Source organism: Eutrigla gurnardus (assembly GCF_963514095.1).
Source record: "Eutrigla gurnardus genome assembly, chromosome: 16".
In the NCBI taxonomy this organism is placed as follows: Eukaryota; Metazoa; Chordata; class Actinopteri; order Perciformes; family Triglidae; genus Eutrigla; species Eutrigla gurnardus.
The window spans coordinates 5,266,023-5,279,087 of NC_139927.1; the positions used below are offsets into that span (position 1 = coordinate 5,266,023).

A 13,065-nucleotide genomic window follows, 5' to 3' on the forward strand; every position below is an offset into this window, starting at 1 on the left:
TGGCAGAGGAGCCGCCTGCACATCAGGATCTAATATTATTACTATTAACTCATTCATACACATTCAGACGCCGATGATGCAGCATCGGGGGGCAAATTAGGGGTTCAGTATCTTGCCCAGGGATACTTCGGCATGCAGACTGGAGGAGCCGGGATTCGAACCGCCGATCTTCCGATTGGAGGACGACTCGTTCTACCTCTGATGCCTTCTTTACAAATTGGAGGAGCGGATTTTGGGAAATGTAGGCTCCGTAGACTATATAAGATATAAGGTATATAAGAAGTGGACGTCGTCATCGTGATGTCACCCGTTGGGTTGTGGACTCCGGTTTTGAAGCCTTGTGTTCACCATCTTGGAATTTTTGCAGCCAGTGAACGGACGTGACCATATTTGGACGGCAGAGGAGCGACGGGTGGATCTGACGAACACCACCGGCAGAGCAGCAACCGTACTGGATCTGGATCCATCTGGATTCTGTTGTGAAGCTGTTGACAAAGTTAGCTTCTATAATTAAAGGATAACTTTACTGTAAGTTAATCAGTAACTCATTGCATTGGTAGCATGGTAGCATGGTAGCCACGCCTTATTTTATCCCCTGCTTTCTGATCAATTTGACTCTAAATGGACCATCATTCACTAAATGAACATCATGCCGGACTGAAGAAGACAATAAACTCATGTTTACTGAGGGAATAAATCAAGTTAGGTCATTTCCTCATAGACTATCATGCAATCAGACATATTTTTGTCGCCCCCTGATGGTCAGCGAAGAGAATGTAACTTTAAGGCACCCGGCTTTGGCTTCACTTTTCAGAACCGGGTGCTGCTGCCTGGTAGGATCTAGCGGAGGTGTTTTTTTTTAGCTAACCCATACTAGAGACTATTAAAGTTAGAAAAGCTCAGCATCAGCCCGTTTTCCAGCAGCAGGCGTCGGACGGTTGTCTTGGCCGTGGTGAGCAGAATAACATGAATACACTGGAGAAATAAAAAAAAAAAGGAAAAGTGAAGATCAAAGACAACACCTTTCAACCTCCTCTGTAGTGGACTGATGCAACATGGAGGACTTGTGTTTTCAGCCTCCCCCAGCCTGCACACACAGTCCTCACAAACCGAATGCATAGGAGCTTATTTATTCAGCACATGCACATTTTATGTACATGGACGATATTCAACTCCCCATATTATGTATTTATTAATGTGTTAGGTTTAAAGCGTACAAACCGAGTCTTCTTGTTCTTCACCAGTGAGCATGTTTTCATTTTGTGCATAAACTGGATTTTCAGTGCCTCGTTATTCAAAGGCTCCTCCGATTTTTCACACTTTCTTTTTCATCATAATTCATTTTTTTTAATAGTTTGTTCTTGTGCTGAAAGTATAGGTGCTTTGTATAACCTTCACTTGGCTGTGATCTTATTTATTCTTTGCCACGTTCCAATTTCCCCAATGGGATCATTAGGATTCATGGTAATCCTGTTGAGCACAGATATGTTATTTATGATAAACAGGACTTTATTTATTTGTTGCCTTGGATTAAACAGGGCCAAGCCCAAACCTCCGGTTGATAAATGATCAAAGTGCAAGGCGTGATCTAAATATACACTAAGATTATCTTTTAAATCAAAGGAACAGCCACCTGAGTACATTTTTTAGTGTTGTTTCCATCAACTGAAGGTTCAGGTGCTTAAATGATCCTTCTATAAGGGCTTGATGAGAAGAGGTGTGAACAGTGCTGGTTATCTGCATGATGCCTGAACACATAAATACATTCCTTCATCGAGCTGCTCTGATCCTGAATGTGAGGTGCTGCTGCCACCTAGTGCTTCACACTTCACCTTCAGTTTTAAGGACAAAGGCAACAAGTTTTAGCAAAACCTGGTCCAAGTCTACAAGGATCACAGGATCCCCCACCTGCCGCGGCCCCTATGGAAGTGTATTTGATGAAAACAGATTTCGAACGAGGATGAAACTAATTGAGTTTGGTAGCCTAAGATACAATTAAGACACGCTGCGATTAGGCGCTCTACGGGGGGGGACCCTATCAGATTTCATTCATTTTGAACCAGAACGATATCTCAGCGTGATGTCAATTCCTCAGATGTGATTCCACGTCGTTTCATGTGAACACATGCTGACTTAGAGTGAATTAGCAGCTCTTTACTGCGGCGCTAGTTCTAATTATGTACAGCCGAGGGGATCAATTGTGCTACCTTGTTTCTTTCAACTTTGTTTAATGTCCCATCATTTACCAATGATTTTTTTCACTGGTTTTTCTACACAATGTATGTTTTAGCATTCAAGGCGTATGGTCTCAAGGTTCTTTTCAGGTCAAATTAGAACAGCAAGTCTATTATCTTCCATTTTCCTCCCCATTGATCTTGTTGGATTAGTTTCTCGCCCCCCCTGGTGTCATCCTTTGATTGTGCAGTCGCCCACCTAAACATTTTAACCCAAATAGTGGAAATAAGAACACATGCTTGCAATAAATGCCTTCTCAACAACACCACTTTTGTTGGCACTGCAAACTGTTCCATTGCTTCAGACGTTTTGAGGCTGCACACTGGGCTACTGTATTGGCAAACATTTTGTACACATTTGCATATATTGAATAAAAGTCACACCGATGTCAAAACTATATTCAAAGAACAGCGTGTAGCCCCAAAAGTTTGTCGACGCAACAACAACAAAAAAGTGAAACATTTCACAGATTTACTTGTTACAGGTGTTCATCTTGTGGACGTCAAGCATTGTTCACCTTCCACACGATTCAAAGGACTAATCAGACAAGTTGTGTAGAATGGATTCTCCTTATTAAAGACCTCATACCCTTTAAAATGCCATGTGAACAGTTATAAACCACTTGTCTGAATGCAATTAACTTACAGATATTGCTTATGCATATTATTAGACATCCCAGGATGTTTTTGGTTAATGTGCTAACACATGACCGTTAAAAACTGTGCATTTGGTTTGGGATCACATCTTAATCCTCATTTCTCATCTTTCCTGCAGATTACTAACAAAACTATACACACACACCATGTTTATCTTGGACAAAGGAACATTTATTTGCCGTGCTAAATCATCCCATTTTGGCCAGCCTTCCGAAGATCACTGGAACCATCTGACGACGTGACATTTAGTCCAGCTGTGTGGAAACAAGAGAAATCGTGGCGTTAGTGTGGTGACATGTAGTCGGCGTTATTGTTGCACATTCACCCAACCATACCAAGGGTGCAATGCGGACATACAAAAGGATGCTGCACTACATAACTACATGAAAACCTAACTTCATACATAAACATTTAAGTGGCTTAACAACATTACAGGTACATAGTTTGTGCTTCACCAGCGAATCATCAACAAAAAGGAGCCGTTCACAATGAGCCGGCGCTCTGCCGTAAAGCAAGCACCATGTGTGACAGCTTAACCCACACAAGTAAAATATAACTTTCATATAAACTGACAACTCACCTTGACGAAGCCGATGTCTTTAGCGTACTGCCTGAAGCACTGGCGGCACATGTTGAGCCCGTATTTACGGATCAGACCGTGTCTGTTCGAGCATACCCGGCTGGAATAGAAAAAAGAGGAATTCGGTTAAAACACCCATATTTAACCCGAACGGGTAAAGTATGTTTATAGTCCACATTCATTCAACTACAGATGCGGAAGTTTCCGCTAACTCCGGGAGGCTATTCATCGTTTGGTATGCCTCTCTCTCTCGCTCTCTCTCCGGGTATCACGGCTAGCGTTAGCATAGCTTAACGATTAGCTCGAATAGCGTTACGCTAAATAGCATCAGCGAAATAATTTTGCTCCAACAAACTCCAGAACTCATATTTGAACATGTGTATGGCTTCCGGGAGATATTTCGACAGCGGTTTTGTATCAGAAACCGCGCGCGGCTAATGAAAGCTAGCGAGCTAGCGCCGAGCATCCTCGGCCGCCATATTGGCTCGGGAGCAGCTTCCCCATGCGGTGGACATTTGGCGATTATTCTCCCAAGTATCGGACGTCTCAAACCCCACGAAACGGACCCGCTTCGGCACATATATCGATAATCGACACGTTAAAGGCTGGACTGACCAGGATCTGGATCCTTGTCCAAATTTTCGGGGGTGACTCCAATAGAGCTGCTGATGGCCCATCTTGTCTCTTTCGCTAGAGTGTCGGAAAGGAAGAAAGAGGGTTGCGCGTGCGCAGATGAGTCTAACAGAGGGCCCCGTTTCCGGCGGCGGCGCTGGCGTGTGGCGCCCTCTAGAGGTAGTGGAGAGAAGGGCGGCATAACAAGCGGGACAGCCTGAAGGTGGCGTTACAGCAAACACACAAGGATGAGAGGAGGAATTAATATTAACGAGGATGCATGGCATGTTGGGTTAAATTGGGTTAATAACTCGTCAATAAATAATTATAATATAATAATGATATAATTATAATAATAATAATAAATCGGATCTTGAATTGGCCCAACTTGGACACATTTAATTGCTTTAGCTGGTCAATATTTTACTCAAAAGACAACATTTTGCACATTTAAACTGTCGTCTCCCAAATTGATTTAATATGAGAATAGATGTAATATGTTGATGAGCAAATGTGGTTGGTGTAGTCCAAAATATTCATCTTTATATGTTTCTACAACAGTGTTGAGCCTTTATTGCACATTTATTTAATGTTAATTGTTTAAATTTACCAGGACTTGGTGGAATTCGTCACGTTATGATAAAGGGATTCAACCTACAAGAAAATGTGTTGACATAAATAAATAAAGCTACATATTTATGAGTACACACAATATGCTCACATTTTTATGTGTGCCTCTTTGAAAGTAGGCTTCTAGACCAAACTATGATATCTTAAATTGTTAATAACAAACTTTATTATAATTGTGGTGGGTTGGTTGTAACAAAAATGTAGTATTTGGGTGTATTTTATATTTACATGCATATGTTTATACTGTAAGTATTTAAAGGGACCCATCGCAACCTATGATGAACATTTAAGGTGCCCCCCCGCCGGACCAGTGCATTGTGGGACAGCGGTAGGCAGTGGTTCCGTATTTGGGATTTTTTTCACTCTTTTTTTTTTTTTTTTTAACAGCTAGCGTTAGCAGATAGTTGACGTCTCCATGCACCCTGCATGAAGGAAGGTATGGAGGAAAATGGGACGCCACCGTAACGTGACTCGTGTTTCTCGGTGAAAGGACCGACGACTCCGGTTTTAGGTGAGTGAAGGCGGGTTGTTGTGGTTCGCCATGGACGCTGTTGTTGACGAGGTTCGGTCTGTTCGGGTTTGCCTGGAAGTCGCTAGCCGACGCCGTTGCTAACTTAATGCTAGCATTTTTTTTTTTTTTTTTTTACAGGATGCTCGCTGTCATAAAAACAATAAGAGTGAAGCTTTTAATATAATCTTTTAATACAATTTGTAGGTTTTAATATAATCTGGTGAAACTACGTTGACGTTATAATCGTGTTTATATCCGACTAACGGGGGGGGCGTCGCTGGCTCGATGTGACCGACATCGAGCACCAGCTCCGGGCAGGAAAACTAACGGTCGGTCGGGCTTCCAGAGGAACATCGAGAGAGAGAGAAAACACGCCAGACAGACGTTTGAGCAGATTAAAAGCAGATCTGGCTCTAGTTAATTAGTAAGGCAGCACTTTCAGCTGCAGGACAAACCTTTCACTTGATCAACTCTTTTTAGGAAAACTATTGAACGCGTGAAATCCGTGCAGTAAACATGCATGTCGCAAACGACGCATATTGTGTTTAGTGAGTTGGATAGCTGGAAAACTATTGGAAGTATACATTATTTGTTATTGTGTTAAAGTGCAGTGTTATTTTTTATTTTATAGAAGACGCCAGGGAATGTATTCGTTTGATATCATCATCAATCTTCGCCTAAATTAGTCTGCAGGCAGGAAGAAGACGAGATAAATGGGTCAGGTGGGCAGCTTGAAATAGCCCTGATTTAATAACAAAGAAAAATATGGAGGTTCGTCCAGCAGATGTGAACGGAGAGATGGCTATTCAGTATTGATGATGCAGAGAAAAGCATGCATCAACATTGATAATACAACTAAAGAGGAATAAGCATCAGTCAGCGTGGATTATTTATTTAAATGTTTGTGGTTTAGGGGATAATTAAGCTCATAATGATGGGATCTCATCATGTTGTAATATTTAAAAAAAGCTGCTAATGTCCAATTTTTTTTATTTTTTTTTTTGCACCACAAGCTTCTTAGCTCATTACGTAGTTTCTGTTGCATCTTCATTAGCAAATGGAGTTTGCTCATTGGGGGAGCTTAAAACAATTAGTCGCTTATTTGATCAGTTGAAACACAGAATAGAAATCGGTTACAAGTTTAACATCGATTATCATTTGTTTACTTTACATTTGCCATTTCTAGCTCCTGAAAAATGAGTATTTGTTTCTTTTCTCCAGTTTATATATATATTTTTTGCATACATTTGCCATATTGTGATGTGCTTCATATTGATGTCATAAATCATTAAGATTGTAATGGTGATTTCAGCCATATTGCTCAGCACTAAGTGCCAACCGACTTTATTGATTTATTTATTTCTCATTTAGGTGGTTCATGCACACTGCTACCCTGCTGCCTCCCAGCAACCGTCATGCCTTATGGAGCATACATCCACCATCAATGACATTCCAGCGGGACCCCGTGTTTACAACCACAGGTTAATTTTGCCAACAATTAGCCTCATATCAGCTTCTTTCTAACCAGGCTTGCACCGTTTGCAAATAAAAAGGCACCACATCACGATCGCAAAAACTTCATCGTTTCACTACAATCAACGTCTCTCCCTTCGCAAGAGGCCGACCCCCTATCATGAGATTCCGAATCTACAAGAGGAAGGTGGTGATACTGACTGTGGTGGTTGTCATATGTGGCCTCGCTTTCTGGAGCAGCGGGAGGCAGAAGAAGAGCGACAGCGGATCGCCCCCCAAGGAAGTGGAGACGGCGAGGAGGAGCAGCAGCATTAGCAGCAGCAGCAGTAGCATCAATAATCATATCCAGGTGCAAGCCACACCTGCGGCCAGCAGGGCGCCTGCTCCCCCCCTCCCTGTCATGCATGCGAATGACACACACGTGGAGAAAGCAAAGGATAAAGAGAAGATACCCAAGCCAGAGGCGGATAACTCCACTTTAGTCTACCGTGGCATTGTCTTCCAGCTCAACTTCGACCAGACGATAAGAAATGAGGAGAAGTTTAAGGCGGTGCGGCAAAAGGACGATCTGGTCATTGTGGTTCAGGTCCACAACCGTCCCGACTACCTTAAGCTATTAGTTGAAAGTTTGAAGAAGGCCAAAGGTGTGGAGAGCGTACTGCTGATATTCAGCCATGATTACTGGTCCCCCGAGATAAATAAAGTGGTGGCCTCTATTGATTTCTGTCAGGTACTCCAGATCTTCTTCCCCTTCAGCATCCAGCTGTACCCCCAGGAGTTCCCCGGACACGACCCCAGCGACTGCCCCCGAGACATTCCCAAGAAAGAAGCCTTAAAGCTGGGTTGCATCAACGCAGAGTACCCCGACTCTTTCGGCCACTACCGCGAGGCGAAGTTCTCCCAGACCAAACACCACTGGTGGTGGAAGCTGCACTTTGTTTGGGACCGAGTCCGAGTCCTGAAGGAACACAAGGGCATGGTCATGCTGATCGAGGAGGACCACTACATGTCCCCGGACTTTATCCACCTGTTAAAGCTGATGTCGGCTCTCAAGAAGGAGCAGTGCCCCGACTGCGACATCCTGTCGTTGGGGAGCTACAGCCACATCGGCTACTCCAGCAAAGCCAATAAGGTGGAGGTGAAGGCCTGGAAGTCCACAGAGCACAACATGGGCATGGCCCTGAGCAGAGAGACGTACCAGAAGCTCATTCAATGCACCGACACGTTCTGCACGTACGACGACTACAACTGGGACTGGTCCTTGCAACACCTGACCGTGTCCTGCTTGCCCACCTACTGGAAGGTCATGGTGAGTGAGGCGCCGCGGATTTTCCACGCCGGAGACTGCGGCATGCACCACAAGAAGGCTTCCTGCATGCCGGTCAGCCAGAAAACCAAGATAGAGAACATCCTACAGGGCAGCGGGAACCAGCTGTTCCCAAAGAACCTCCTGATAGCAAAGAGACTGCCAGCCAACGGGGCGGGAGGCGTTGCCCCACATGTGAAAAACGGGGGCTGGGGAGATATCAGGGACCATGAACTCTGCAAGAGTTATGTTCGATTACAGTGACCTTAATTGCTACTATTATATATTATTGTCTCTTTTGCATCCTCTATACAGAAAGAAAAAAAGCCTTTTCAAAGTAAATCTTTATTGACTATTCTTCATATTGCCTGTTTTATCGGACTGTTCCAAATAAAGACGAATGTTGGATTTTTTGGCTTCTTTAACACAAATATTTAAGCGATTCCTTGTGAGTTGTAACAATATCTAGTACATCTATCTAACAAAACTTTCAGATCGTTTACTTTTAAGTTACCATAAATTTTGTAAAATTTCAAAATGGTGGTCCATTGGCAAGAGCAGTGCTTCTCATCAGTCATAAATTAGATAAATCTGTGGATTTGGCATTCCCACTGTGCATGCATAATTAATTTGAAGTTATTTATATCGCATACATTTACTGAGATGAGAGGAGATCCTTTGAGACACCTTTCATTTAGATAATCCCCCAATTTGCTTATCCTCAACAGGTGTCTCATTACTCCCGTGACTGCAGGACGGATGTCACCTAACAGCATTAAGACATGCAGATGTTTGCACCAGAGGATACTCGTGTTTTGGGGTGTTTTTTTTATGAAGTAATGTCTGCAACAGAGGGAGTGCAGGGAGTTTGTTATAATGTTTGCGATGCATCACAGTCCGGCTAAACACCTCAGCTCCAAACATGCCAATTCAGCCACCTGTATCTGTGCGCAGAGATTTTTGATTTCACAGACGAATGCACACGTTGCATCTGGAGAGATCCCAAGACACTGATACAACTTTCTCATTCGTGTTGCTGTTGAAGATGCATTTACATTTTAAGTGCTTAGACCACAGCTTAGTATCGATGGTTTCCGCTGAGGCCCGAGCTCGGTGGCTTCTCTGAAGCGGCATTGATTCCCTCCCCCCATCCCCTCCTCCCCTCCAGCAATGCTTAACAATCACTTCTGCACACTGTTCAAAATCCGAAATAACTGCAAAGTTATTGCTGACGGGACTCTGCAGTTCATATTAAAAAACCACTCCGTTTCAGAGACGCAGCTCTCCCTACCTAAACACTGCATGAATTAAAGATGACTAAAAGTGAGGCGTATATCCTCCGCACACAAAGACAAACAGACAGAGCAGCGGCGGCGAAGCCGAAACAAAGCCTCGTCTATGTGTGAACTTTAATTCCTGATGCAGTGTGAAGCCATGTGACTGCTGTGCTGAGGTCATGTGACATATTTTTTTGCAGCTGCTCCCATGGTGGAGGCCAAATAATTGGGTCCGCACCTCAAGGGAAATGGCTCGGAATAGAATTGAGAATAGGAGGAAGTGGCACTGTGCTCCTGATTCTCGGTGACTAATGGTTCACTGATGCCGGAGCCTTTGAAACTCTAATGTAGCGTTGCCTGCGAAACGCTCCACTTACTTTCATATTTGAGGGCAAAGTGGGAAAGGAAAAACAACCATAAGTTGTGCATTAAATCCATTGATGGCCCAGTTTATCTGTTCTGGTCATTAACCAGTGAATTAGTTAAGTGGCATGTTTTTTAAACTGAAAGACAATCAAATATAGGGAACAAAATAAACAGATGATTCACAAGGAGAATGTTAACAATATATATTTTTATATCAACATCCAGGTTAAAAATAGCTGTTTGAAAAGATAAGCTCCTTACTTGCGTCCGGCTTGTAATTCATAATTATATAATCTAACGTAATCATGACTTGTGATGTGCCTTGATGTAGCCACAGTGCTCTGAATTTATTATTGTAAAAGTAGAAATAATAGATTTCTTTTATTTCACACCTGTAGAAGAATGTCAAAAACCCGACTGTAAATTAAAAACTTATCAAACCCTGGGTTGTTTCAGTGTATTTTAATTAAGTAATAGTTCAACCTGGTGAAGGGAGAGTGAATATTTGAAATATATGGCCAGTTTCTTAGCATATCCTGAATGTTAATAGTAGGTTTTGACATTCCAGATCCAAATACGTGCACCTTTTCAGAGCAGCCATTTAGACAATTGCAGGGTAAACTCAGGTGTAGTTAATAATGTTGATTATGGGCCTATTAGTGGGGCAGGCCCTGGTACTGTGCATGCTGAATCACTGGAACGGCCGTGACACCAAATGAGGTTCTGAAAAGTGAAGCAAGGTCGTGAAGTGCCTTACGCTTGCATTCTTTCAAATGGCCATCAGGGGGCGACTCCTCTGGTTGCAGATAGACACTCGATTGTAAAGAAATCAATGAAAATCAACATTGTAACCATGAGTTTATGGTCTCAATCTCTAGTTTCAAGTCTTCTTCTATACAGCATGATATCATTTAGTAAATTATGGTCCATTTAGAGTAAAATTATAGCATCTCATGTCACTTTTGGAAGATGGCGACATCCAAAATGCTGAGCTGGAGACTTCAAAATGGCAGCCCACTACTCATACACAGCCTATGCCATAAATAGAACAGCACCATAATTCATTTTTGTGATTATATTTACACAGGATGTTGTCTAATTATATTTAATTGACAAGCTGGGTAAAACATCATCTAGTCCCCGGTAACCAAATACCAACACAGCCATTTTAAAAGAAGGAGCTCGGATTCCAGTGGTCCATTTAATTTATCAGCACATTCACGATCCCTACGTCCTGACAACGATGGACTAAATAAACAACCCTGTGGAATCCACTGAAACTAGGCTAATTTGTTAATTTCCATAATCTGACTAGACCTATTTGTTCCACCACTGACGTAACTGGTGTCATGTTTGTTTTTCTCGCTCCATTGTCTTAAACTGTCAATTCTCTCCAGCACATCCACATCCACATCCACTGCTGCTGCTGCTGATTCCTCAGGCTTACCTTTGATAGACGTTATTAATCATTCATAGCCATTGCACACATTGCTAGTCAAACAAAACTCCGGGTCGATACAGAGAGGCATGCAGACGAGGGAACGGCGTCGCCGAGAAGATGATTAAAGCGTGGACCATACAGAAGCAATGGATTCCAATCAAGTGGGACCTATTTTCCCCCCCGAGGATGCAAAGACACACGGAGTCCAGCTCCTTCACGCTGCACACTTTTGATCACTATTCACTTGGATTAAATTGTGGCAAATAATGAATAAATGTAGTATATATGTGGTTTGGAGATGGAAAACAACATGAAAGTGCATATATTACAGTCAGTGTGATGTTGTTTTTTAAAGTTAAACAAGCACCAATCCTGATTGATACCTGTTCAGCACTGATGTGTGCAGCTTATAGGATCAGACAGCCAGTCAGCACCCGTCTCCTGCTGAGTGACACCCTGACAGGTTGATCGGGCCTTCTCCAGACATAATCACGCTCTCCATCCCCCCCCCATCGCTCCAATACCACAGGCTGCTGGTTTTAATGGTCGTGAGTGCTCGAGTTCCTTCTAAAAGGGACTCATAAATTATGGAGGAGCAGTTTTATTCCCTACTAGGAATATGAAATATATATGATGTAGTAAGGTGAAGTATTAGGGGATGCGTTTGTAAAGATAGAGGGAGAGAACAGGAGATACATGTATGGACAGTTTTTCTCCTCGTTTGATCAAAGGCATGGCTGTTATTCATGCAAGCTCACTTAATGGGTTTATGAGGGATTCTCTCACATTCGTCTGAGCAATAGTGCCCCCTGCTGGACAACCGTAACGCAAACGTGCCACAAAGTGAGAATGATGGGCTATTACAGGTACATGAATTTACTTATAAATGGCTGTTTCTGGACAGTTTAGTAATACACTATTCCATAGGCCTTAATACATTTATATCAGCTTTAAAAAGAGACAGAAAAAGCACGCCTTGCATACTGACAAGAATGAGAATGGATGCAGTCACTCAGGTATCTTCATTAGTATGGGTATTGAAGCGCACACTTAGTTCCCTTAATTTGGAACGCAGTCGTGGATTTAATCCGTGAGGTAATTTCCAGCATGGCTCCGGAGCAGAGGTTTAATTAGCTGATAACCGGGGGAAAAAACACCTGTGGAGGTGCCTTTAATGACTCAATTAATTTGAATAAAATAACTAATTTCCATTCCCATTCACTGCTAATGGGGGGGACAGGATCATATCAGGACATGACCTGCCAGATCTATTATGAAAAAGAAATGTCAGCCTGTCATTTCTCTTAAGTTTTCTACTAAAAATCCTGTCTTATGTAATATAATTACACATTCCAGTGCCAGCACACACTGATCTAAGTGCTATTCTTATGTATGATTGCCAGCAGCGTTGTGAGTCACTTTGACTGTACAGGATACCCGATACATTCGCGTTGTCCTGACCTCGTATCGGGGAGGTCAGGACCTGAAACTTGAAGCCGATATTCCCAACAAATGAAGAGGTTCACGCGGCGAGTACAGACCGAATTAAAGCAACACAAATGAAACACGTAATCTGTCAAAGCTGTTTTTAATAGGCGTCACATGGAGGAAAAAGGCTCCCGCTGTTAATAATCCTCAGTCTTCCTACGTGGGTGCTTTAAAAAAAACCCACTCACCTCAAGCCATACACCATCAAGTGCTGACATTAGTCAGTCGGTATTCAACACAGTGTCAAATGTTTGTTCAGCATCAGTTCAGTTATTATTATCAACAAAAAAAAAAAAACAAGGACTCACAGATTGCAGCCCAGTCTGCTGGAACACGGTTTCATGTCAGTGTTGTTAGTTAAAAGTGAATTCACACACGTTGAATGGATGGGACTAGTGAGGAGGGGGGGGGGCTATGCCAGCGTTAGTCTTCCTGTGTGGTTTACCTGAGCTTGGAGTGGTGGCTGAATTAGACCCGCTGCGTCTGCGCC

The 13,065-nt window shown here is 42.8% G+C and overlaps 3 protein-coding genes across 3 annotated transcripts in view; 1 reads left to right on the forward strand and 2 right to left on the reverse strand.

The window, feature by feature from the left end:
- slc25a47a (solute carrier family 25 member 47a) overlaps positions 1–13,065 on the reverse strand; it is a 486,107-nt gene that overhangs the window by 372,641 nt on the left and 100,401 nt on the right. The gene's annotated exons all lie outside the window — the stretch shown is intronic.
- rps29 (ribosomal protein S29) lies at positions 3,041–4,163 on the reverse strand. The gene is made up of 3 exons (XM_084030252.1): positions 4,087–4,163; positions 3,472–3,571; positions 3,041–3,145 (listed from the first exon to the last, which is right to left on the reverse strand). The coding sequence occupies exons 1-3, from the start codon at positions 4,146–4,148 to the stop codon at positions 3,137–3,139; spliced, it is 171 nt and encodes a 56-aa protein (XP_083886378.1). The 5' UTR covers positions 4,149–4,163; the 3' UTR covers positions 3,041–3,136.
- mgat2 (alpha-1,6-mannosyl-glycoprotein 2-beta-N-acetylglucosaminyltransferase) lies at positions 5,072–8,434 on the forward strand. The gene is made up of 2 exons (XM_084031241.1): positions 5,072–5,224; positions 6,596–8,434. Exon 2 carries the CDS (start codon positions 6,858–6,860, stop codon positions 8,265–8,267), a length of 1,410 nt encoding a protein of 469 aa, XP_083887367.1. The 5' UTR covers positions 5,072–5,224; positions 6,596–6,857; the 3' UTR covers positions 8,268–8,434.

Coding starts and splice junctions, on each gene's coding strand:
- mgat2 (XM_084031241.1), top strand. CDS start 6,858: ATGAGATTCCGAATCTACAAGAGGAAGGTGGTGATACTGACTGTGGTG.
- rps29 (XM_084030252.1), bottom strand. CDS start 4,148: ATGGGCCATCAGCAGCTCTATTGGAGTCACCCCCGAAAATTTGGACAA. Junction 3,572..4,086: donor GGACAAGGATCCAGATCCTG/GTCAGTCCAGCC, acceptor TTTCTATTCCAG/CCGGGTATGCTCGAACAGAC.